This window comes from Strongylocentrotus purpuratus, unplaced genomic scaffold (genome assembly GCF_000002235.5).
Source record: "Strongylocentrotus purpuratus isolate Spur 01 unplaced genomic scaffold, Spur_5.0 spur5_contig_866, whole genome shotgun sequence".
Lineage (NCBI taxonomy): Eukaryota > Metazoa > Echinodermata > Echinoidea > Camarodonta > Strongylocentrotidae > Strongylocentrotus > Strongylocentrotus purpuratus.
In genome coordinates this window covers 2,215,925-2,240,471 of record NW_022145575.1, presented here as the reverse complement: position 1 = coordinate 2,240,471, position 24,547 = coordinate 2,215,925, and the positions used below count along the sequence as shown (strand labels likewise).

The 24,547-nt window shown below is 35.9% G+C and overlaps 2 protein-coding genes across 3 annotated transcripts; both read right to left on the bottom strand.

Annotated features, from left to right (window-relative positions):
• Positions 1-35: 35 nt before the first annotated feature.
• Positions 36-12,624, bottom strand: LOC105437489 (angiopoietin-1 receptor-like). Its single transcript, XM_030973824.1, has 12 exons — positions 12,534-12,624; positions 11,812-11,856; positions 10,329-10,373; positions 6,008-6,052; positions 5,278-5,409; positions 4,160-4,190; positions 3,651-3,721; positions 2,719-2,889; positions 2,448-2,552; positions 1,394-1,575; positions 478-580; positions 36-61 (listed from the first exon to the last, which is right to left on the bottom strand). The coding sequence occupies exons 1-12, from the start codon at positions 12,622-12,624 to the stop codon at positions 36-38; spliced, it is 1,047 nt and encodes a 348-aa protein (XP_030829684.1).
• Positions 12,625-16,983: 4,359 nt separating this feature from the next.
• On the bottom strand, positions 16,984-24,229 carry LOC100890994 (cytochrome b561). 2 transcript variants are annotated; one of them, XM_003728586.3, is made up of 5 exons: positions 23,899-24,229; positions 20,848-21,093; positions 19,066-19,265; positions 18,372-18,508; positions 16,984-17,524 (listed from the first exon to the last, which is right to left on the bottom strand). In XM_003728586.3, the coding sequence occupies exons 2-5, from the start codon at positions 21,065-21,067 to the stop codon at positions 17,389-17,391; spliced, it is 693 nt and encodes a 230-aa protein (XP_003728634.1). In that variant the 5' UTR covers positions 21,068-21,093; positions 23,899-24,229; the 3' UTR covers positions 16,984-17,388. The 2 variants fall into 2 exon arrangements, with proteins under 2 accessions (XP_003728634.1, XP_030830333.1); XM_030974473.1 differs by lacking the exon at positions 23,899-24,229 and having other exon boundaries at positions 20,848-21,271.
• Between the last annotated feature and the right edge of the window lie 318 nt (positions 24,230-24,547).

Here is a 24,547-nt window from a genome sequence, read left to right as displayed (position 1 = left end):
CTCCATATGTTGATTGGTCACCAGTACCCATGGATTCAGGCGAACTCCATCTTGTTGGTTTCTTAAAAGTTGGAAAATACAAAGAAGGTTGAAAATCATCTTAACGTTAAGTTTCTGAGAATTACAGTTTTTCTTTTCATTTCTTTAAATAATTTAATATCATTTATTCATGGTTTAACACAAAATCATGATTAGCAGGCTGAATTGTTCACAAGTATACATAATATACAATATAGCAAATGGCAAAACTATACAAATACCACTGTCGATAAAGTAAGTACAGTACAGGTTATATATATATATATAAATATATATATATATACTATTGTGTTTGAATAATTTAAGGGAAAACAATAACAAACGTGAAAAATCATAAAACATAATTCCATGGGTCGCGTTTTCCTAGTTTCAATTATGTTTCGATATTTTTTTCTATACTGACAATATATCATTGAATATAAGCGATAATACTTACACCTTTGTCGCTAAACAATGATGAAGATAGTCCATAATCTGATAACTTGCATTGCCTTCCATCAGCTAGTAACACATTGTGAGCACAGAGAGTTCCATGGATGATCTTAAAGGTAATACAAAGTTTTGGTATAGGGTCATGAATTTGGTTCAAATAAGCATATTGGAAGCATATGCGTTCCTACAATATTCATTGATCGTTGTCCCGGTTGAAATCGAGTCTAAAGTTATGAAATTATAAATAATAAACTCTTTATGTTGTATAGCTCCCTCTTAAGGTCAAGATATCAATTTAGCTATGAAACAATGTTTCTTGACTAAAATCGACCGATTAGCTATTCCCGTTTGGAAATTATATATCACAACTACATATTCTGAGATTTTCATGGTCGCAGCTACCATTGTACGGCCGTAAGCGCTATTTGAAATTTACCAAAATTTACCGGGAGCACCGGTAAATTTTTATATTCAATTTTTCTCGAAAACAGGAGTGTTTTTTAGGTTAATTGTTTTAGTGCTTATAATACATCCACGGGGGCATCCAATTATATCAAAATTGTAAAGATTCATTATCCACCCAATTTTCTAAATTTCCCAAAACTTTGTATTACCTTTAAGAGTTTAAGAAAAAAACGATAATAAAAATATTAAACAGTAACAATAAACAAATTAATAAAAAAACATTATACAATAATTCATTTGTGGAGTAAGCTTCAGCTCATTTTCACCATTCTCATTATGAATTTCATTTACGACTCTCGCATCGTTCCTCGTGTTTTATCACCTTTTCCTCGGCCTCAACGTACATGCTCACAACCACCCCCTACGCATTGTCTCCTTTTTTCGGCTTCTCAATTATTCCTCATTATCTCCTCCTTTAAAAAAAGAATACCCCCCTCTCCTCTTGAAATAATTTTACCTTCTTAGATCCAAGAAATTGCATCCCTTTTGCAATTTGCCAAGCCAAGTTGAGTAGACTACCTTCATCGAGACGAACCCCCTTTGGTTTGAGATTGCCGTATGTGGGTTGGGACTCCACCCCCGTTGTCTGTAGATGGGTGAGTAGGGTACCCCCAGAGATGAACTCATACAGAATGCTACCTGCATCAAGGGCAATTCGTTCAATTGAAGAAAAAAATGTATGAAAAACACGATAGCACCTACTTCCTGGAAAAAAAAATCAATCTATCGCCTTTTTAATCGCCATGTGCGACCCCTATGTGGGAACATGGCAATGTCTTATTACGAAATCCGAACATGATTTAACAGGATGTACAAAGGCTATTGTGATGGTGTTGAAATTCAGCTGTTACATTGTGTTTCATCAAAAATCTCGTTTTATTAAAAGAAAAACATTAACTATCCAATAGAGTGGAATGGTCTTCAAAGACCTTGAAGTTCTTGTTTTACTGATTAAATCGTTCCTTGTTCGTCAGGCGCGGAGCAGACACAAAAATGTTTCATACCCTTACCTATACCGAATTTATTAGATAAAATTCTCATATTCACATTAAAGGAATCTGGTAACTTTGTCTCAGATCCTGAAACAAAATCCTGGATTAAGCTCATGCTGCAATAATAATTATAAACCTTTAGGTCAGTCAGGAACCCCATGACTTTTACAAGCCGATCGCCTGTCTGATTATCAAGATATATATGATTGGAAAACGAAACCAAATTCCGCTTGTTCCTAACGGTTTTCATAACACTACAGTCTATTGGGGAAAACGAGTATGGTAAAACCGGTCACTCAAAGACTTTTAATTTTGTGAGGCACTTCTTGATCATTTTGAATGGCGATTTTCTTTTTTTTTTTTCGGGGGGGGGGGGGGGCTTCAATATTACAACATATCACAGACATTGATAACACGTAGGGCAGTGCATTCCAGATTTAGCATTGTTAAATGATGCCTTTAATAAGTATGATATTTGGCAGACTATGGACAGCTTTTTTTACCGGAGGAGGTTTTTACCTTGTTCTTGACAATATCCCAGGCACGTGACAACATTTGGCTGATCCGCTAGCTCAGAAAGTACACTGACAGCTTCAAGAACGTTGCTTGATTTGGTCACTTGATCTAAGAGAACATAATAAATGGCTTACTTTACAAGCGATGTGTTATTAGTGATTATTAATGATAAATACAACGTTTCATGAAGTTCAAGTTATTTTAGGCTACATTGATATTCATGAAAGCGATTTTCCCTTTCGGTCTTTTTAAGGAGTGGTTGGCAAAACCTCACCTGGAATCTGCCTGATAGCAACGTCTACTTGACTTTGATTCGAGCGGAGTTCTCCCTTCCATACCTCGCCGAAATCACCCCGTCCGATTGAACCGAGTCTAGTGAAAAACGTCACGTTTCCAGGAGCAATGATGGGGGAGTAGGATGGACCGAGTTTGAGGGCTGTGTATGCTATAAAATAAAAACAAAAACAAAATATTATCACAAGGATTCTATTATTTAAAAGATAAAATGCAAGCAATCTTTTACACTCTAAAAAAGGGTTAAAGCTACCCTCGGACGATCATTCTACATTTCTTTTGAAATATAAAACGAACGTGAAAGAGTATTCACCAGAAACTAATCATTGAGTGTGTGTATGCGTGTGTGTACGGGAAGGGATGTGAATTCGCAATTTAAAAAAAGTGGCTATTATCAGAGGTAAGATTTTAAACCTCTGTTGAGTAGTAGGCCAAGCATGAATATGATCGGGGAGAATGATTAAGCTTATGTTTTCTTCGGTAAATATACTACTAATTTAATCAATTGATACAAAGTATGCACTTGATAGTTACGACATATTGTCAGTTTGGGCCCGCCCCCCCCCCTCCCCCTACTCCGGGAACGAAGGGATATCAAGCGTGTTACCAAAATGTCCAAAAAAGGGGTACTTTTCGCGCACCAAAGTCCGGCACGTAGTACACAGAAATCCGGCCCGTATTGACTTTACACACTGGACTTTGGGGGGCTTTTCAAATGGAGGGAGCAAGCATATGCGTACCCTAATTGGGGGGGGGGGGGGGGGAGTTTGGGGCGACATGATTATCATTTAGTATTTGTATAACTATGAGACATTTATTTGGCCACGTACAAAGTCATAAATATCTCCACTACTTATGTTGTGAATAAATTTTCCAACGCAAACATTTGACTGATTTCACACATTTTCTCACCGCTATCTCCGGTCTGAATCATCTCATATGCCATGTTCTCATTCGCCTCATGGGATACGCATCTTTTTTCTCTGACAAAAAAACAAATGTTATTTCTTATAAGGCATTTAAATCAATACTAACATGTTCAACTTTCTGCCCTAGTAGCGTACTGTTTATTGTACAGCGCCATCTCATAGCCATCTCACAGAGCTAATTTCCAAATACTTGTATTAGAAAAGGGATGCTCATTTTTGGTGTGATAATAAATACCGAATCATTTTCGTTTTCCGCATTACGAAACATGTCTTCATTCTGCATTCAAATTAACTTCTTTTTAATCCCCTTGAAGACGAGAGTTTCATATGAATACAAGCTCGAGTTTCACTTTACTTTTAAACATATTTAACATGATTGTAAACACATGATAAATTGTGGGCGCATATGTTTGTGTAATCGATATATATATATATATATATATATATATATATATAAATTCTGTTCAATATTCCAAACTGCTTAATACTAACCTAGGAACAGGTTTCTTTGATGCTTCAAAACCTGCAAAAAGAAAAAACAAAAAGAAGAATCCAATATAGAAATGTTGATATATCTTCTGCGCACAGAAAAAAGGTATATGACACATTTATCAACATGGAAACTAACTTTAGTCCGTAGTAAATGAGCACTATCCTGAGGTATTGACATGGTACATGTATTGGTAAGTACTTTCGAGAAAGCGATACGAATTATGATATGCAAAAAAAAATACCTTCGCTATCAATTTTCAGTAATATGTTTCCCTAATCTGCTAAGGCAATTATTAAGTCAATGACAATTAAATACATACATTTTAAACACTAACACGAATCGGTTTTTCATGATAGGCCATTAACTTGTAACATATTAGTTTCGTCAGCTTGATTAGGATATCCTGATAAGGATTACTTTATCTTTGATAATTAAATATTTTATGCATGTTACCAAAAAAAATAAATTACTTTACAGAATGACATATATATAGTCCAATCAAATTTAAATAGTTCCATTCATTTTCATAAGACATAATGCAGTCGCTAGGGATATTACAAAACTAATTTTAGTTCAATGACATTCTGTGGATATATAAAAAAGCTACTATTCCTATGATTTTTATAATAAATGAATATCTGCATTCATTTATAGAAAGCTAAGTGAATCAGTGATACAATTACAAGAATACAAATTATTTACACGCAAATCTGATGAGTAAAATTGTTGATATGTATTTTTTTTAATAGAACGAACCAATATGAGGTATATAATTGAAGGATACTTTCATTTGTAAACTGTTTAAATAGACTATTCTAATACCAAATCATAGTTACCAATTTCCGCCAGTTTTTCTTGGAAAGTAACTTTGCGATTAATATATGTATGTTTTGTAGAATTTACTTTTACACATAGTTCGAGGGCTGTAAATGGACAAAAGAAGAAAGAATACACCATTTAAACCCTTCCCAAAACCACCCCTTTTAAATGGATATATTTTCATATCATAAGGAAATTATGTCAACTTGATTATTAGTTATAGTAATTGTTATATGGGAGGTGGGATCGGGTTGAAACACAATACTTTTCAGGGTGGGGTTGGGGTAGTTCAGTTAACCTGATATTGTTTCTTGTCTTCTCCACACAATGAATTGAATGACGTTGGTGATGATAGACACAGCTAACAGGATGGCTAAGACTGCGATGCCTACAGCAGATCCAGAACAGTTACACGGTACACGGGATGGCTCTGTTACAATTAGAAATATCAAGTAAATATCATTCATAAGAATACTATCTATGTGTTTGAAATAATGCAAGATTATTCAGGACAGACATAAAACGAACCCTAACTGCCCCTTGATTAAATACAAGAAAAAGCATAGGTTCCGTTTACTATTAAGACTACTACTGTTTTTAATACTTTTCGACTGTTTCTTCTACTACTAATACCACTAATCCTACTATTACTACTGGAACTATTACTACTACTACTGCCTGCTCCTTTTTGTTTCCAGAATTGTAATGTATTAAGTGAATTGTTTCACAATAAGTTTGCCAATTTATTAGAGAAGTATTAGTTTGACGTCTTTATATTGCTTTCTTGAAATACATTACGTGAACATGAACAATTTTAGATCAAAACCATACATTTAAATTACTTCTTGCATGTTAATTCCTTATTATTCCATTAACCTAGGAAAGGATTGAAAGAAGCAGGATAATATTGTTTGTTTAATGTTATTTATCAACTGAGATCATAACAAGATTCCAATAATTACATAAATACTCTTGGTGTACAAAACTCGAGAGGATATATAGATCTCGAATGTAAATAATTTATTCACCTTCTGGCGTCTCTAGAGTAGTTCCTTCAGTCGTGAAAGATCCCGCTGTAGATAGAAGATAAATAAAAAGTATAGGTAATCAGATTGGTGTAAATATTATATAGATATGACATAGCTGGTATTATTAAATGACAAGGGTCAATGAGCATGATAATTGTATTTAGTTTTTATCTTCAAACTATTGTTATCATTATCATTATCAAAATTGTTATCATCATCATTATAATAATTGATATAAATATTATCAATATTGTTGTCATTGTTATTATTAATTTATTCATTATTATTATTATGGTCGCTAGTTACTATTACTTCTTCTTCTACTACTACTACTACTACTTCTATTAATGATAATAAAAAATTCCCCTACTACCATCACTAACACTACTAATGATAATGATAATACCACTATTACCACCTCTACTACTACCAATTATAATAATACTACCTCTACTCCCAATAAGACTACTACGTGTGTTACTACTATTTAGACTATTTATACTATTACTACTACTACTACTACTACTACTACTACTACAACTACTAATCCTACTACTTCTATTACTACTACAACTACTACTACTACTACTACTACTACTACTACTACTTCTTCTTCTTCTTCTACTTCTACTACTTTTCCTATTATAATCAAAGAAAGAAAATCCTAGTTATTTTGGATTATGTGGTACTTTCCGAGTACTAGGTGTAGATCGTCCTGAGGTAATGAGGGGTAATCCTTTGTTTATTTCAGTTATAAATCAGATAAATTCAGGTCATTATTTAAAATAAACATGATACCACCCCCTTCCCTTTATCAAGATACAAATTGCTACTTGCTTGCCCAAAGATAGACCCTGAAAAGCCAATTGATACAAAGTACAAGTTACAAGTTAAAAATAAAGACCACTTATGGTCATGCGATTGCATTGTGAACGAAACGTTGTGGAATCGATCAGAAAAGGTTGATCATCTAGCATATAAGTATTGGTGTGTACTGCAAGGTTCTGGAATTATCAAAATGATAAGAAATTTGGCCCAGTCTTCGTAAAGTTACAAGCACTGTACACAGAAAGATGTACATGGGACTACGCACACGTGCGCAAGACGTGCGTTTATCTCTCACAGGCCAATAGATAAACTAATTTACCAAATATATCAATTAGTAGGCGGTTTCCCGGCAAAATTGTTATCATCACGTACTAGTCAAAACATATTCTTTCACATGATTGGTAATAAGAGCTTCCATTTTATTTTTTGAATTTGGGGCGTTTCAATTACCGGTCTTTACCTTTAAATATATCTTTGCAAATACGTACGATATGAAAAGACATACATTGAATTCCAGTGGCGCTTGATACAAAAGTTTATTTAGCTCTTTAAATGACTTTTTGTTTCCAGAATTGTGATACGTTAGGGATCTTGTCTCATCTTGTTTTACAAAATTGCTAAATCAGTTTTCAAAGTTATTAGAGCAGTAATCGTTTAATAACTGTCATATTGCAGTCTTGAAATGCATTGCGCGAACAAGACATCACGAAACCAATACAATTTAACAATTAGAACCATGAATTTGAATTTACATCCTATTATCTTATTATTCAATTAGACGTGGAAAGGTAAGAGAATTCGGCTAGAATTGTGTGTTTTATGTTATTTATTAACTGAGATCATAATAGAAATAAATAATTTTATAAATACTCTGGATGTACAAAATTGTAAAGGATATATATATTTCGAATTTAAGGAAAACATATTCACCTTCTAGTGTTTCTGTAGTCGTCTTTTCAGTAGAGAAAGATCCCGCTGTAGATAGAAGATAAATAATAAATTGTATAGGTTATCAAATTGGTGCAGATGATATATGACGCCGCTGGTATCGTATCCAGACACCTACCCCCTGGAGTGACATCCACCCCCGGATAACCACCACAGTCAACTACTACCTAGGACAATTACAGGACAATTACCCCATTTGGACAACTACCCCCAGATAGCCACCCCCAGTGGATAGTTGTCCGGGGTAGTTGTTTTAGAGGATGGTTGTCGAAGGGGGTAGTTGTGTGGGGGTAGTTGTCCGGGAGTTGTTGTCCTAGGGGGTAGCTGTCCTAGGGGGTAGTTGTCCTAGGGGTAGTTGTCCGGGGGTAGTTGTCCCGGGGTGTAGTCGTCCTAGAAGGTGGCTGCCCTAGGGGTAGTTTTCCTAGGGTGTAGTTGACTGGGGTGGTTTTCCGGGGGTAGATGTCCCTGGGTAGGTGTCCTAGAACCGCTGGTATTAATGACAAGGGTCAATGAGCATGATTATCTTATTTAGTCTTTATTATTATTACAGTTGTTATTGTTATTATTGATAAATAATCATTACAGTTGTTCTTGCTATTACTAGTACTACTACTCCTACTTCCATAATGATAACAATAAATACCTTTACTACCACTTCTACTACTACTATTACTACTAATATTAATACTACCACTATTACTACTACTACTACTACTACTACTACTACTACTAACGACAATAATAATACAACTACTACTACTACTACTACTACTACTACTAATAATAATAATAATAATAATAATAATAATAATAATAATAATAATAATACCACTACTAACATCATTCCTACTACTAATTATAATAATACTACCACTACTACAACTACTACCGCTACGGCTTCTACTTTTGTTACCAATATTTTGACTACTTCTACTTCTACTACTACTACTACTACTTCTACTTCTTCTCCTAACATAACGATAACAATAATACAATTATTTTCATTCTTCTACTACTACTACTTCCACTACTAACGACAATAATAATACCAGCACCACTGCTTCTACTACTACTACTACTACTACTACTACTATTTCTTCTATAACTTCTACTATTACTACTACTACTACTACTACTACTACTACTACTATAACTACTATTATATCTACTATTATATTTTTGATCAATGAAATCCTGTTCAGTGATCGGTCAACATAGCATCATGTGACCAAACATAACATTGCTATGATTTAACTGTGACGTCATCCATGGTATAGTGCACTATACCTTAGCACTATACCATGGATGCCGTCATATATATATATATATATATGCGATCGATCAAGATCAATGTGCTATCGGTCGCGGTACTGTCGTCTGTGCTGCTCTCACTGCAGTCTACACTACTTCGGTGACAGTAAACATTATTATTATTAGTATTATTTTAATGAAGGTTGGTTTGAAAAATATAAAACAGATATATCCTGCACTATTTCAAGCCACTAGTGAAATTATGGATTCCTCGGCGACAGAAAAAGCACTATTTTTTTCGGGGCTACGCCCCTCAAAAAATAGTGCTATTCCTGCCACCTCGATCCATTATTTCAACTAGAGCTTCTCAGTGCATGGTATATTTGTTTACTACTCCTAATACTGCTACTCCTACGTCCTACTACTGATACGGCTACTCCTACTTCTACTACTAAAGTATTTGATTGAAAGAAAACGCCTAGCTATTTTTGGATTCTTTGGTACTCTCTGGAGTACTAAATCTTGGGTTATTTTAGTCCTAAATCAGGTAAAATCATATTAATATTTAGAATTAAAAAGAGGCATCCCTAGTTTTACATAAGAGACAATTGGTTACTTGCTAGAACAAAGACAGACCATGAAAAGCCTGTTGATATAAGTTACAATTTACAAGTTATACAAAAAACGGAAACCCCCAGTACAAACACCCAACTGAAAAATAAACTTCGGGTGAAAAAAATTAGACTCACTCGATACGACGTTCATGAGTCGGTATATATTTAATAATAATTTAGCCTTGACATTAGATGTTTATTTAGACTTTGGAAAATACACAAAAGAGTCTCCGATACACTATTTACATGCAATTTGGTGTTGGTAGAGCAATTCAACAAATCCGGAAGGAAAACTTTAGGGGAAGATGTATTGCTGCCTGTTAAAATGCTTAATGGCTGTTATTTCAATTTTGTTTGACAAAAATGCTAGATCGCTTTGCCAAGTTATTAGCAAACAAATATTCGTTTAACATCTCTCGTATTGCTTTTTCGAAATGCATTTTGTGAACAAGACATCAAGAAACTAAAACAATTAGATAACAACGAGATATTTGAATTACTTTTGACATCTTTTTTTCTTATTATTCCACTAAACTAGGTAAGGTAAGAAAAGCAGGCTAGAATTTTTGGTTATTTATCAACTGAGGTCATAACAGAATTCTGATAACTAGATAAATACTGTGGATGTACAAAACTGGAGAGGATATATAAATTTTTGAATGTTAGGAAAACATATTCACCTTCTGGGGTTTCTGTAGTCGTTTCTTCAGTGGTGAAGGATGCCGCTGTGGATGGAAGATAAATAAATAGTATAGGCTATCAAATTCATTCAAATCGTATATGAAATAGTTGGTATCAATTACAATTAAGGCCATTGAGCATGATAATTCTATTTTGTTTTTATCTCGAATTTTCTTTAATCAGTATCATTATTAATATTTTTATTATTATTATTGTTGTTGTTATTACTGCTAGTGATAGTACTCCTACTTCTACTACCATAATTAAAATAATAATACCACTACTACAACCACAACTACTGCTAATGATGATGATAATACTACCACGACTACCACTAAGACTATTACTTTTCATTGCATTTGTTTGCGATGAATTTGCAATCAATGATACACTGTCGCTCATAATGTTGGAATATTTTTTTTACCCCAATTTATGGAATTATTTTGACATAGATTTATTCCTAATAGATCTAGATAATAGTATACATTCTTAGATTTTATTGGATAATAAGATGCCTGCTAAAGCATGTGTATGCTAATATGCTTATCAACTAGGGGACTTACGCCCTCAAGTCATAAATGACAGTAATGAGGATTAATGCCCCACAAAACGGCACTAATGTTGCACATCGACACGGTTTTGATCCTGGGGCCTCACAGTTACGAGGCCATTGCTTTGCCACTGAACCATGACTGTACGCAGCGGGGGCTAGGGTAGGGGGCAGTTCCCACAAATAAAACAAATCAAAGAAAATGCAATACATTTTCAATTATTCATTGAATTCCCCACCCCCCCCCCCCCCCCGGTCCCCCAACATAAAAAAATCCTCTGTACGGCCATGCATTATGGCTCAAGGCATGGGCACACAACAGATTTTTTTTCTGTTGGAAACCGGGCGGAAATTTAATGAATTATTGGAAATTTATTCCATGTATACAGCGCGCGCATTTGATCGCGCGGGTGAGGTTTTTGCGGTTTTACGATCAGACCCCCCACTGTTTCTCATTCACATATCGCTCGCGTGAGATCAAAAAAGTTCTATTAAGACGGGGCTTTAGGGGAATACCGAACCCAAACATTCAACTGGTGAAAAAAGAATCAGACGTGCTCGATACGAAGTTCATGAGTGAGTATATATTTGATACCAATTTAGCCTTGGCACAAGATTTAGACTTTAGACTTTGGAAAATACACAAAAGAGTCTGCGAGTCACTATGTACATATATTTAAGATTCTCATTCAATACATACAATGAATTTGGTGTTGGAAGAGCAATTCAACAAATTCGGGAAGGAAGCCTTCAGGGGGAAATGTACATGTTAATACGCATAATAGTTGTTTTTTGACAATGTTGTCCTCCTTGTTTCCAGAATTGTAATATATAAAGGGAAATCATCAACTGAGATCATAAAATAATTCCAATAATTAGATATAAAGTGTAGAGGATATATCGATTTCGAATGTTAGGAAAAACATGTTCACCTTCTGTCGTGGCTGTAGTCATTTCTTCAGTGGTGAGGGATGCCGCTGTAGATAGAAGATAAATAAATAGTACAAATAATACACAGCAGTGAGGGCATTATGTGGTACTTTCTTGAGTACTGCTTGTAGATCCTCCTAAGGTATTGAGGTGTACTTCGGTTATTTTAGTTATAGATCAGATCAAATCATATCATTCTTTAGAATAGGAAAAGGGGCAACCCTATTAGAGAAGAGACAAAGAGCTACTTGCTTACACAAAGACAGACCATTAGAAGTCAAATGATATAAGTAACAAGTTACAAGTTATACAACAAAATATTAATCAGACGCACTCGATTCGAAGTTCATGAGTCGGTATATATTTGATAACCATTTAACCTTGACACAAGACGAATACTTTCGACTTTGGAAAATTAAACTAAAGAGTTTCCGAGTTCCTTTTTTACATACAGTGTATTTCAGATTCTTATTCAATATATACAATTTGGTGCTTGAGGAAGAGTTCAACAAATTGGGGAACGAAGACTGTAGGAGGAAATGTACGGCATGCCTGTTGATATGCAAATGTAATTTTTTTATTCCATGAGCCCATTGATTCTCTTTAGGTACCAGTATATGTAACCCAAAGATCATGTAAACTTCTAATTTGAATGAAGAGTTACATAGGCAGGAACTTTGTTAACATTTATTGCGATAGAATGTTCAAAGTTTCTATAACTCACCTTGTACTGTAAGTTCTGCTTCCTCACTTCCAAACAATGTATAACATCTATACAGTCCTTCATCTTCTATCTGGGTATTACTTATTGTCATAGTGGATGTATTCCCACTTACTGTTACTCCAAAATTGAGATATTTGGTTTCTCCAGGCCCGTAAGCCCTATACTCATTTAAGAATATAATGACATTTGCTGAAATATCTTCCCAGCGAAAGTAATAGGGCGCTGCTCCTCCAGTACAGGTAAAAACTGTATCACGTCCTTGCTCTATAGAAGGACCTGTCAGCGTCACAGATTGGCCGTTGGAGAACCCTGTGGTCTTAAGAAAAAGATGGGGGCTTAATTATTCGTAAAAAAGAAATCGCTCGAAAGCAGCGTTCCGGTTTCACATGCTTGTTTAGGGGAGTGAAAAAGATTTTTTTAAATAACTTTTGCCCCGTCTGAAATCGTGAGTTTGTTAGAATGAAGCAAACTCAATAACATTGAATTTAGTTACCAGAATGGTGTCTCATTTCATTGTTTATAAAAAATATAAAAAAGGGAATTTTTTAACTATTAAGTTATTATAATGAGCTGATGTGAACTGAAATGAATATTTTCCCTTCATATTGCGCTCTTTCTTAACGGTGTACGTCATATATTATACAATTTAGTTACCAAAGAACAAATCTTTGAATGTCTATTCAATAAAGAAGACGTTTTCTCGTTAAAAAAAGAGTCCATAATATTCTGCTCCTACGCTTTGAATATTTTTAAACCACGGGGAGACTTCCAAACAGCAAAACATATCGTATTGTACAAAGTTTTTTTCCTTCCGAGACGATTAATGCCTCCTGCTCGGATGTTCCAATTTTAGCAAAACAATATTTGTAGTAACACCTACTTAATTATGAACTGTATATTTTTTCCTAATCAAAATACACTAGATTAGATATCAAAAATACGTTTCATGTTTTAAACATCGCTAACGAGGTGCAAAATGCTTTACCCGAATATTGGCATTTTACAAAATTATATATTATATACTGCATGTACCACTCCCCGCTCCTCCCTCCTCAACACTAATGGCCTTTGACAATACATCAATCCACATTTTCCACACCCAACTCAGGTGAGATAAATTTACATCAGCATGCCCCCGACCTTTCCGTCATGGCAGCTTATAACCCCGTTACAAATATATGGGTATCTAGCAGGAATTAATTCCTTACAAAGCTTGAGCGCTGTATTTGCAGCCGTGTTTACTGGAGCGCCATAGAATGGCATTGTGCAAAAAAATGAGCGCTTGAACCAACATATACTATATCTAAAAGACGTGTCTATTTGACTGGTTATAACAGCTTGTATTGCTTTCAAACCGCAATATTGCAGACAACTTACCAGCATTAACAGTCCGATGAAATACAAAACGGCTCTCATTTGTTGGATATCCATTTTAGAGCTGTCCAGTCGACTCATTCTGTAAATGATCAATTTCACGATTTGTTTGTTAGCTGCTTTAAGAAAACATGAATGCAAAAGAAGCGTTAAGACCTTCAATAGCCTATAAAGTTAAAGGCAATACAATCAAAGATGAAGTCTAGCATGATGACAGGCGAAATATATATGATAGGCCTATATACACTAAATTTACGTAGAAATTTAAATGTTAGCAAACGTTGTAGGGTCTTCTTGAAGTCCATTGATAGGCCTATATAATTGTAGTGGGTTTCTTTTCTTTTCTTTCTTTCTAACATGAGCTACGAATTAAAATGTTAAATCACCATTTTGAAATGTCCGAGGAGTGTATGTCCAAAGTTTCTAACTGTACGTTTTTTAAAATGGTAAATTCAACCTTTCTAGTTTTGGATCCAACATGTTCAAAGTGACAATCTACCATTCTGAAAAAGTAGTCACTCTTCGGCCCTTTTAAATGGTGGCATAACAGTTTAGTTTCTAGAGTGATATAGAAGAAAAAATACGTCAACAGCACTTTAATCTTCGAACAATTGTTATTTTTCCACTCAATCATGCGGTTAAATATGAGGGGGCAAAATTGTATTCAATTTATTGAAAGCCCAATAAGACTGAATTTCAGTAGAGCTCCCGATAAAATTCGGGGAATATTAATTATATATATATCGAGATTAACTTAGAGCTGATCAGTTTAGCTATGTTTACTCACCCGAAGTCTGTCTTGAGCTTGCACGAACAGATCACAACGATATAGGTTTATTACTCACTTCAACGAATGTACCACATGCTTTGCGGGAGATTTAATGTTAAAGGGTCTGGACCGCAAGCTGGCTTTTATACCAATGTCGTTGATTGAACAAGCCGCGGCAGCAGAACAATACTGTTTGAGGATGTATAAAGACTGAGGGCAGTATATCATTTTCTATGTTTTGAATATGGATCAATAACAAATCCATTTATCTATCTATTTATCTATGAGGCTACTTTTCCAACAATTGCCAAATTATTGAATGAAGGAAGAATAGTAGATTTGCCTCATCATGGTAATAACAGGCCTACCGATGTGACTTTCCTGGGTAAATACGACCTTTAGTAGTAAGATATGATGTTGAGCAACAGTATATTATGAGCTGTCTTTTTCGCTCTACTCTACTTGACTAGACTTGTACGTTGTAACACTCGATCAGGTCGACTATATAATTAACTCCGTTATTAAGGATATAGGCCAATTTAATTTCATGAGTTTTACGTTAATAATCCAGTGTTAATACGTTAGGCTAAGAGCCTCTCTCGAAACAGTCACCATCTTTTAACAATAACATTTCACCTCTCAAAGTTACTTAACCTACATAACTCATTTATAACCCATAGCCTCTCTTTTACAGGTACATGTAAGAGTACACTAGTATGACTGTTCCATGTCACACAGATTTATATAATTATGTCATATAATTATTTTGTAATAATATCATTTCTCACTGTACAAGCTACATTGTTTATTGTTAATTTGTGATTACTCGAGAAACTATACCACTTGTTTAATTTCTTATTTATATATTTGTTTGTTTTATTTATGTATTGTGAAACAAAATGTTCATGTATATGAATGAAGTTTACTAATAAAATTCAAATTCAAATTCAAACTTATAAGATGATATGAATAAAGGACATAATAACATACAATTTTAGTTTGTACTGATTTCTTTTTATTTATAAATATAACACATTTCCAGTCACTATCATAATGAACAGACCCTATTTTACTTAAAGTTTGTTTCTTGACATACCTTCTTCAATATACTAGCTGTTATACCTATTTTCCAATCGATACATTATGGAGGAAAAAAATTAAAGGGCTTGTAAGTGTTTTTTTTATTATTTTGTAACTTCCTCTTTTCATTCCCTAGGAAGTCTAATTTTGGCCGATCAATGTATACATAACAGATAAATACGTACATAAACAAAAATCTCTTTTTTAAAAAGGACATAATAATAATGAAATAATACATGAGATTTATATCAATATCCATGTTTTTGAGAGAAGGGACTATTATTAATATACGGTATACAAAAGCGACGATGGAACATAATTCTAGGTCTCTCCGTAGAGCAGAGATCAACTTCAATATAATTTTGGATATTTGTATATATTTTACTTCGGGTACACCAAATAACGATCTTGGAAATAACAAAGCCTCTGAATGAGCTTCAATGAGCTTCAACCTGAACTGTACTATACTACCACACACAGTGACGTATATGGTTAGGGGTGTTGGTGCTCCAGGCCCCATTGAAGGCAAAAAGGGGGGAAAGGAAAACAAACATGGGGAAACAAAAGGGAGGGGACTGATGTATCGCGAATGGAAGACGATACGACCACCTCCCACGCGGGGCCAAGTAAAAGTAGCAGAGGTAAAAATGTGAAATTTTCACCTCTGCTATTATTACCTTTAACATGTTTATTTCTGACATTTTGACCTCCAGGTATTTTACCAAAAAAAACTCCCACACATTCTTCATTTTCGTTGGCTTTGTCAATTCAAATTTCATGAATGGTGAATGTCGGGAGCCCCCCCCCCCCCCACACCCCCCTCCCCCCTCAATTTGTGCAGCCAAGTAAAAATCAACTCTAATTTACTTTCCTTCTTCTCCAAGTAAAAGTGGAATCATCTCTAATTTACTGCTCTGATTCAGTCGTTTGAGTGTGGATTCCAACAGTAGTTAGCGTTGATTTCCACTCTGAAACAAAAGGATCCCTACTATTCACTATGAATATGACGGACAAAGAAAGAGGACAAAATATACAGTTCCTCAGGTAGACAAAGGAACATCCCTTCACTGCTATTATGTAAAAATGTGTAGAACAGGTGTCACATGCATATTCACCTGTTCTACACATTTTTATCTTTTGTCTACCACAGCAATTGTTGAGGGTAGAATGAGGAACTGTATACTTTGTCCTCTTTCTTTGTCCAATCCTGTTCGCTATTTTAGAGAGTAAATGCCTGAATCTACGTACGCTACGTCACATAATGCTTTATTTTCATATTTTTTACCAGTATAATAATAAATGTATAATATTAGGTCCATTTATATAGCGAAGCTACATGTACTGTATGAATATACTTTACTGCGCCTAAGACGAAGTATCATAATTACCCCGGCAGTAGCTTAGTCGCCATAATAAGGTGTATAAAGCATTCTAGAATTTTCTTCCTATACTGGGTACCCATTTACTTCACTTGGGTGGAGAGTGGCAAATGTAGATTAATGTCTTGCCAAAGGACATTGGTACCGCGGCGGAACTCGAATCGCGAACAATGTGATCCACAGTCCATTGTCGTATCCGCTTGACCACGACACCTCTACAATCATGACTATGTTTAACGATCAGACGATTGAACTAATTAATTTGGTGATTTCTCTTTGCACGATAAACTTCATTGCTCAGGATGTATATGATGATTGCTGTGAAGGCTGGGATGAACATGGTCAAAGACAGGGAGATTGCTGGATGACTACCGAAAAAAGCTTGACCGCTGCAAACAACAAGAAAATCCGAATTAGAGAATATTATCAGATTATCAAACGAGATTAAACATGGGGTATTTGGTGAAGACGGGCTGTAAATTCGTACCTAGTAAAATAGAAAGCCTCCCAACCTGTTTAACAGGGACCCCCAGTGCCCTTGTATTTAAGGTAATTATTTTCTTCTCAATGAGTGCATGGGCGAATCAGTACGATATTCAGTGGCATATATTAGCTATGGAACGGTACACGTTCCCCCTATAATCGGATGCCGAAAAAAAAAAACATTTTTAAAATAGAGAGCGAGAAAGCGAATAGAAAAGAAGAGAAGAGAAAAGAGAGAGAGTGTGTGTGTGGGTGTGAGAGATGAAAGAGAGAGAGAGGGAGAGAGAGAGAAGTACAGATAGAAACAGATGGAGAGAGAGAGAGAGTAAGTAAGAGAGAGAGAGAGAGAGAGAAGGGGCGAGAGAGAGCAGGGGAAGTGGAGGAACGTGACAAGAGGTGATAGAACCTCTGTTCCCACCACCCTCCCCAATCGATGGCCTTATTTCGAATTTCATCCACCAAAAGGGGTGTGCACCCCCATTGTTACCGATGCCCCCTTAATGTCTGGACTCACGCTACGTCACTGTAACCATAGCCTTTTGACAAGGCCTCGTTGACTCTGGCTAAGCGGCTGAGATGAGTCTAGATACCCGGAGTGAACGCGCGACCGAATGACGAAGGTCTGGACAATTCGCACTGGCGTTCATTCAGGTTTTCGCGATTAGTCTCTTTTTAGTCGCTCGGCGTCTATCAGGCATGTGGCCTTGTTTAAAGGCTACTGTAACCAAGGAGTCAATCCCCAATCCTACTTACACTTGAATTCCAGTGAGACAGGTAGCCGTAGCAGACACCAGTGTCAGGATCCCGATGAAAGCGTGGAGGTGCAAATAGGACACTTTTAACCATTCAGGTGCGCATGGTGTGACGAAGATAAACAACGCACATATAAACTGCGACGAGAAAGGAGAAAAGTGTTTGTTTAATATTGGTAATATATCAATAATTCTGTTTGAGGAAGTCATGGGGTGGATGCGAAATTAGACAAATTTTAATCTTAGAATGTAAATGGCAGCATCGAAATTATAAAGGAACGACATACCACTTTGGATCAGAGAAATATATTGTATCATTTGTATGCCACCTCCAAAATGTTTTATTTTAAACGCACTCCTTCCCCGGATGAGCTTATTGTATGAGTCTATCGTTTAGCACATTCAAATCTTTGTGAGCACTTCGGTATCTTTTTGTTTTTAGCGCCTCTAGTTTTTATTATAGTTATCATATAATTATCTAGAAAACAATTCCTGTCTTATTTGATAATGGGTATTACAATGACACATGGCACACCTAGGTAAAACTGTACTATAACTTTGAAACTTTCAATTGATTATATAACTTCTCTGTAAATGTGTCAACAAGGTCAATTAATTATCATGATTTTTCTGACGACTCGAAAAGGACACGAATTTCGAGAGGGGCTGGGGGTGTTAAGCGGGATGTTTAATACCTGTAAAACGAACAAGGTGGTGGTCGCAATGCCCAGCACGGCATGAACGTTGTCCAATGTCTTCCCTATGATGGAGGTAACGGCAAGGTAGATGCCAACGGCTGTACATGCGAGCACGATCATCATCATCACTACATGACATGTTTTTACAAGCTTGGGACGGATAGATAGCCGGTCAGAGATGCGATAGAGTAGTGTGCCTGCATGTGTGAAAGGAATAGATCAAATCCAATCCAAATATTCAGCTCCATGTATTGACACAAAATCCTGTTTTGGATTATCATCAAATACATGAAAATATGAAATGAAAATGAGTCCTTATAATAATCTGAGGGGTATGCCGTGTGTGGAGGCACACTCTGCACAGTGTTGAGCTGGCACACTTCCCCTCTCCCATTTCCAAACCCTAATGCCTTTAAACAAATGAAGAGCTTGATTCCAAAAGGAGCTAAATCCATATTTTATCAAAACTGAGTTTTTTGTCTTAAAATAATGGTTTCCTACATGGGAACAAAATGCACTATATCGCATTCTAAAATTTCACCAGGAAATATGAATTTTGTTAGTTACAATATCATGTTTCATTCCAAAAGGAGCTAAATCCAAATTGGTTTCATTCCATAAGGAGCTAAATCCACTTTGGGTAAATCAACATTTTTTGTTTCTCCACTTTCCCTTCAGCCATGTACCTTTATGTTGTTATTTATGTTAAAGGTGTCGCCCTGGACCAATAATATATGATAAGAAAAAAATCTACCAGTTATTTCTGATTTTTTTACTAAATTATTAAAATTTATGGATTTAGCTCCTTTTGGAATGAAACATGGATTTAGCTCCTTTTGGAACGAAACGGATTTAGCTCCTTTTGGAATGAAACTGTGATATATTGTTTAATTTCTTTGCATAAGGTAATTTTAGATGTGATTTCACTGTTATTATTTAAAAGGAAAGGTTTGCAACTAAATTTGAATAAATTTCAGTGACTTTATTGAGAAAATATTCTAAAATTTCACAAATTTTAGGTACAATATCATGTTTCATTCCAAAAGGAGCTAAATCCACGAAAAATGAAAATCTAAATATTAATAAAAAATCAGAAACAACTTCTAGATTTTTTTAAATCATATATTATTGGTCAAGGTTGACACCTTTAACATATATAACAGCATGAAGGTACATGGCTGAAGAGAAAGTGGAGAAATAAAAAAAGGCGATTTACTCAGAATTACCCAAAGTGGATTTAGCTCCTTTTGGAATGAAACTCTTCAAATATTGGCCCCTCCCCCTTTGTCTATTTCTGGATTGTTGTCATGTGCCATGTAATTTTTCAACAACCAACGACTCGAGGAACTTAGTCATCTTCAGTATTCCAAAATTTTAAATTTTAAATGCAATATCATTTTAAGGGGCGTTGTCTATCATGATTGGGGGGGGGGGCCTAATTCATACTGTGTTAAAAAAATTCAATAGCCATGACAATAATGATAATGATGACATGAATAGCATAGGTGTTTGCGAGGATGACACAACCGGCCCTTTTCAAACCCAATTTAAGTTTTGAAAAAACTTTCTTTTCATTTCTTATTTTTTAATTCTTTGCTTATGAAAATTTGTCAGTCTAATCCTCCCCCTTAACAGAATGGTATTCAGCTTATTAATACAAAATACTTCACATACACAATAAATATATTGAAACTATATCACTGATAATGTAGGCCTAATGTTGATTATGCTATTGGGGGTTGGATGAAGAAAAATTAGGAAATACATTCAAATACTTACTATTTCCGAAAACGAAAACCATGCCCACCGTCATAATGAAAGGATGAATATAAATTTTTCCCAGAAGGTCCCAATGAAATCCAGATCTAACCGGGTAATAAGCCACCCATACCCCTATGAGGACCACCGATAGCACCCCTAAGATCTCGGCTAAGATGACGAGGGGTGTAAAGAGACGCCGCTTCAAGTCCCTAATAATTGACGGCGCTGGTAGATCCATGATGTCGATGAAAGTCCTTACGAGAGCTATGATGACAAAGAAGGGGAGATCGAGAAAGATATAATGTTGACTAGATGACATCTATATTGGACGCATATGCGGCGCGCTACCTCATTTCCATTTATGTTTACTAAAAGTAATCAAGGTTCCACCAGCTTTCTAGCACTATTTTAACATTACACGGTTTGATCGTGTATCATGGAAACATTATAAAACTACATACACTACATCTGCATTCACATTTTGTACATCACAAAGCACATGATAAATCCAAAGCTTTGTGCGTTTTACCAATCTGTTCACGTGAAAGACACATGTGCAGAGGCGGAGGTGGATTTAACTGTGTATCGTATAACTTACTTCAAATGATGCGTTTACCTCTTTATCGCGTAGGTTGATGCACCTCTAAAGGTGAACACTTAAGTATTGATAAATAACTGATAGTACTGAAGTACCCTAATAGTAAATATAATGTGGAGTATGGTTATGTAAACAGGAACACACGACTGCTGATATACAGTGTGAGTAAACACGTTGAGAAACGGGCATTGGAACAACGTGAGGGGGCACAAGTCTTACCCGGAAAATGGCATTCAAAACAAGTCTCCTGATTAGGGGGAGGGTATCGAAAGTTTTCATGACATTTCCCCCCTTCTCCCGTTCCCTTCTCTGTTTGCTCGTTTTTTCTGTTTAGTTTATTCATCTTTTGGGTGTACACATGCCTCCGTGCTCCCCCTCCTCCGCCTTGCAAATTCGCATTTCATTTCCATGTAATACCGGTGCCCCGGCCCTGCCTCCAAATCCTCTCAGTGTCCCCTCAGTGGGTGGACCCACGCTGCGCCATTGTTTATCATGAACCCGAAACAAGAGAAAGATTTGTTTTGTCCCCTAGCTCTTATCCTGGGAATAAATTCCCCAATCTGACAGCTCATATATGCTGCCATCTTTCGATCAGTTTTGACCAGTCTAGTGCTGATCATATTGTGCGTATCAATACTTGGAGGCCCGTATGCTCGACTTTAGTAACTCCTAATTCAAATGGTACAACCTATAATGACCTTCAAATGCATGTGTTATGGTAATGAGTAACTTATATGCTGTCGAATGATTAACCATTCATAAATGCGCTGCCACGAATGAGTGAGCATGCCTTGAAGTCATGATGACAGAAAACAAGTTTTCACTAACCATGCAAGACATCTCAGGGTCACATTGCTTAAAACTTTTTATTTAGTATTAAAGATAAACTCCAGTTCTGGTAAAAAAAATGAAAATTAATTATCACAGAATCAAACGAAACTTACACTGAATGTTCAAGATTACAATGGATGTCATGTGCCAAACAATTTTGGAAGAAAATGTATACTGGCTGAGTAATGAGCATAGAAAGACAAGGAAATCAAGGTAGTACTAGCCCGGACACCATGTGTGTTGTCCCATATATAGCTTTCTGTGTACAGTGCTTGTTACTTTACCAAGACTCTGTCAAATTTATTATGATTTTGATGACTCCAGAACCTTGCAGTGCAAACCAATACTTACATGCTACATGATCAACTGTTTCTGATCCTTTCCACACCTTTTTTTCACAATGCAATCGCATTACCAGTACTAAAGTTTATCTTTAATACCAATGTTTCAGTACACTTACTTAGTACTGCGCACTGTACAATGAAGTAAATAAATGAGACATCCCCAATATGCTGTCGTCGATCATACTAAATGTGTGTACAATTAGATTATGAGCATGTAGCCCATGTTTCAACATTGTACACACAATTGTCTTCTGATATCAAATTAATTTAAACAAACGCACAGATGTAGTTCCTTGAGCAGAAATTCAAAAGGAATTTGCGAGAGGGATCATGGAGAAGGCGATAGAAGATGTATGAGGAAGAAAAGTTTCTTTAGGAGAAGAAAATCATTTCAAGAGGATGGAAGGGTGCAGGAAGGGGCGGACCCAACCGGCGGCATGGGAGGGGGCAAAAGAGGGGCCCAATTCGTGAGAAAATTTGAAAAAACTCGCCAGCCGATATTTCGCTTAATGGAGGGAGCACTCATTTTGTTTACATTTTTTGCCCCCGTTAATTTGAAAATCAAGCCGACGGATATTTTTTTGCCAGGGGAGCCGGGGCCCGTCTTCTTCTTTTTTTTTTACAAAAGAGGTAAAAATGTACGTGTTTTTATCTGAGTTTTTTGCCAGGGGAGGGGGCCGGACCACCGCCCCCTCCCCCCTCCCTGGATCCGCCACTGGGCGCAGGAGAGATACAGAGAAGGATGATATGGAAGAATATTGCTGATACAGAGGCATGACGATGGCACGTGCAATCCTCACACTACACCCCTCCCCTTCCCCCATCACATTGCGACAAACAAGGGGCAAGATAAAAATGAGAGAGCAAAGGAGAGAAAAGGAATGTTAACCAAAAAATCTTACTTGTTGGGACTACCAAGTAATCCCGTAAAAAGAGAGCAAAATCGGCAAAATTATGTGATTGATTATCAGAATGAGACTAATCCTCAGTTATTCCCCACTTTACCAAATTTGTTTTTCTTCTTCATTATGATAGCCTTTTGGTATGTCCTAAAAGTTATAAAGTTTACTTTTTTCGATTTTTTTTGAATTTCTATAACCCTTTGGTCTGTCCTTATGTCAATTTATATTCCCTTTGAGGACATTCTTTATGAATACAAGCGAAACATTATGCTTATTCTGACTATTGCGACAAGAAAATGGTAGGGAAACGACCGGACAAAGATATTTGCAAACAGCCATCCTCGATTTTAGTATTTACAATATTGAACAACAACAGAGAAAAGCATTGTCTTACCTGAGAATCCACTCTGGTTCGTCGAAAACGTAGCCGGGAGAGACGAGGTCCTGTGAAAGCCCACTAAACAAATGCCGGCTTCCAAAAATATCAATTAAGTTCCTTGTATTAAAGCTTTCTCACATTACATGAGTCACATGTGAATGAATTTAAAAGCACAATGATATAAAGTTTATTTTATAGCTTCCATGTGATGCCAAATGAAGACGTAAACGTCAGATGTCGGAAGTTGTAAAGAGAAGATTTATCTGACAGCATGCAGATTGCCTGAATATCATAATACTTATATCACGGATAGTAAGTAAATAGGTTGTGTCCGCCTGCACTTGGTACCGAGTGCACTACCATTTATTAGACTGGAATAAGAGATCAATCTCCTGTATAAGTCTAGATTCTATCAGATATCATTATATAATAGGCATTCTCGTCCATCGATTAATCCAATAAATCTCAGACTGAACCTTGAGCCTATCAATATTTACTTTATTGTCTGTATCAGTTAAGTATTTGTCCGGTCATATCAATGAAATGCTTCGTCATTGTTGTCGCATGAAATTCTTTCATTTGTAAAATGGCATGTGAAACCGATTTGTGTGTAATCAATCTTTCTTTCTTTTTTCGTACAGTTACTTGCATTAACCGGGCGTTG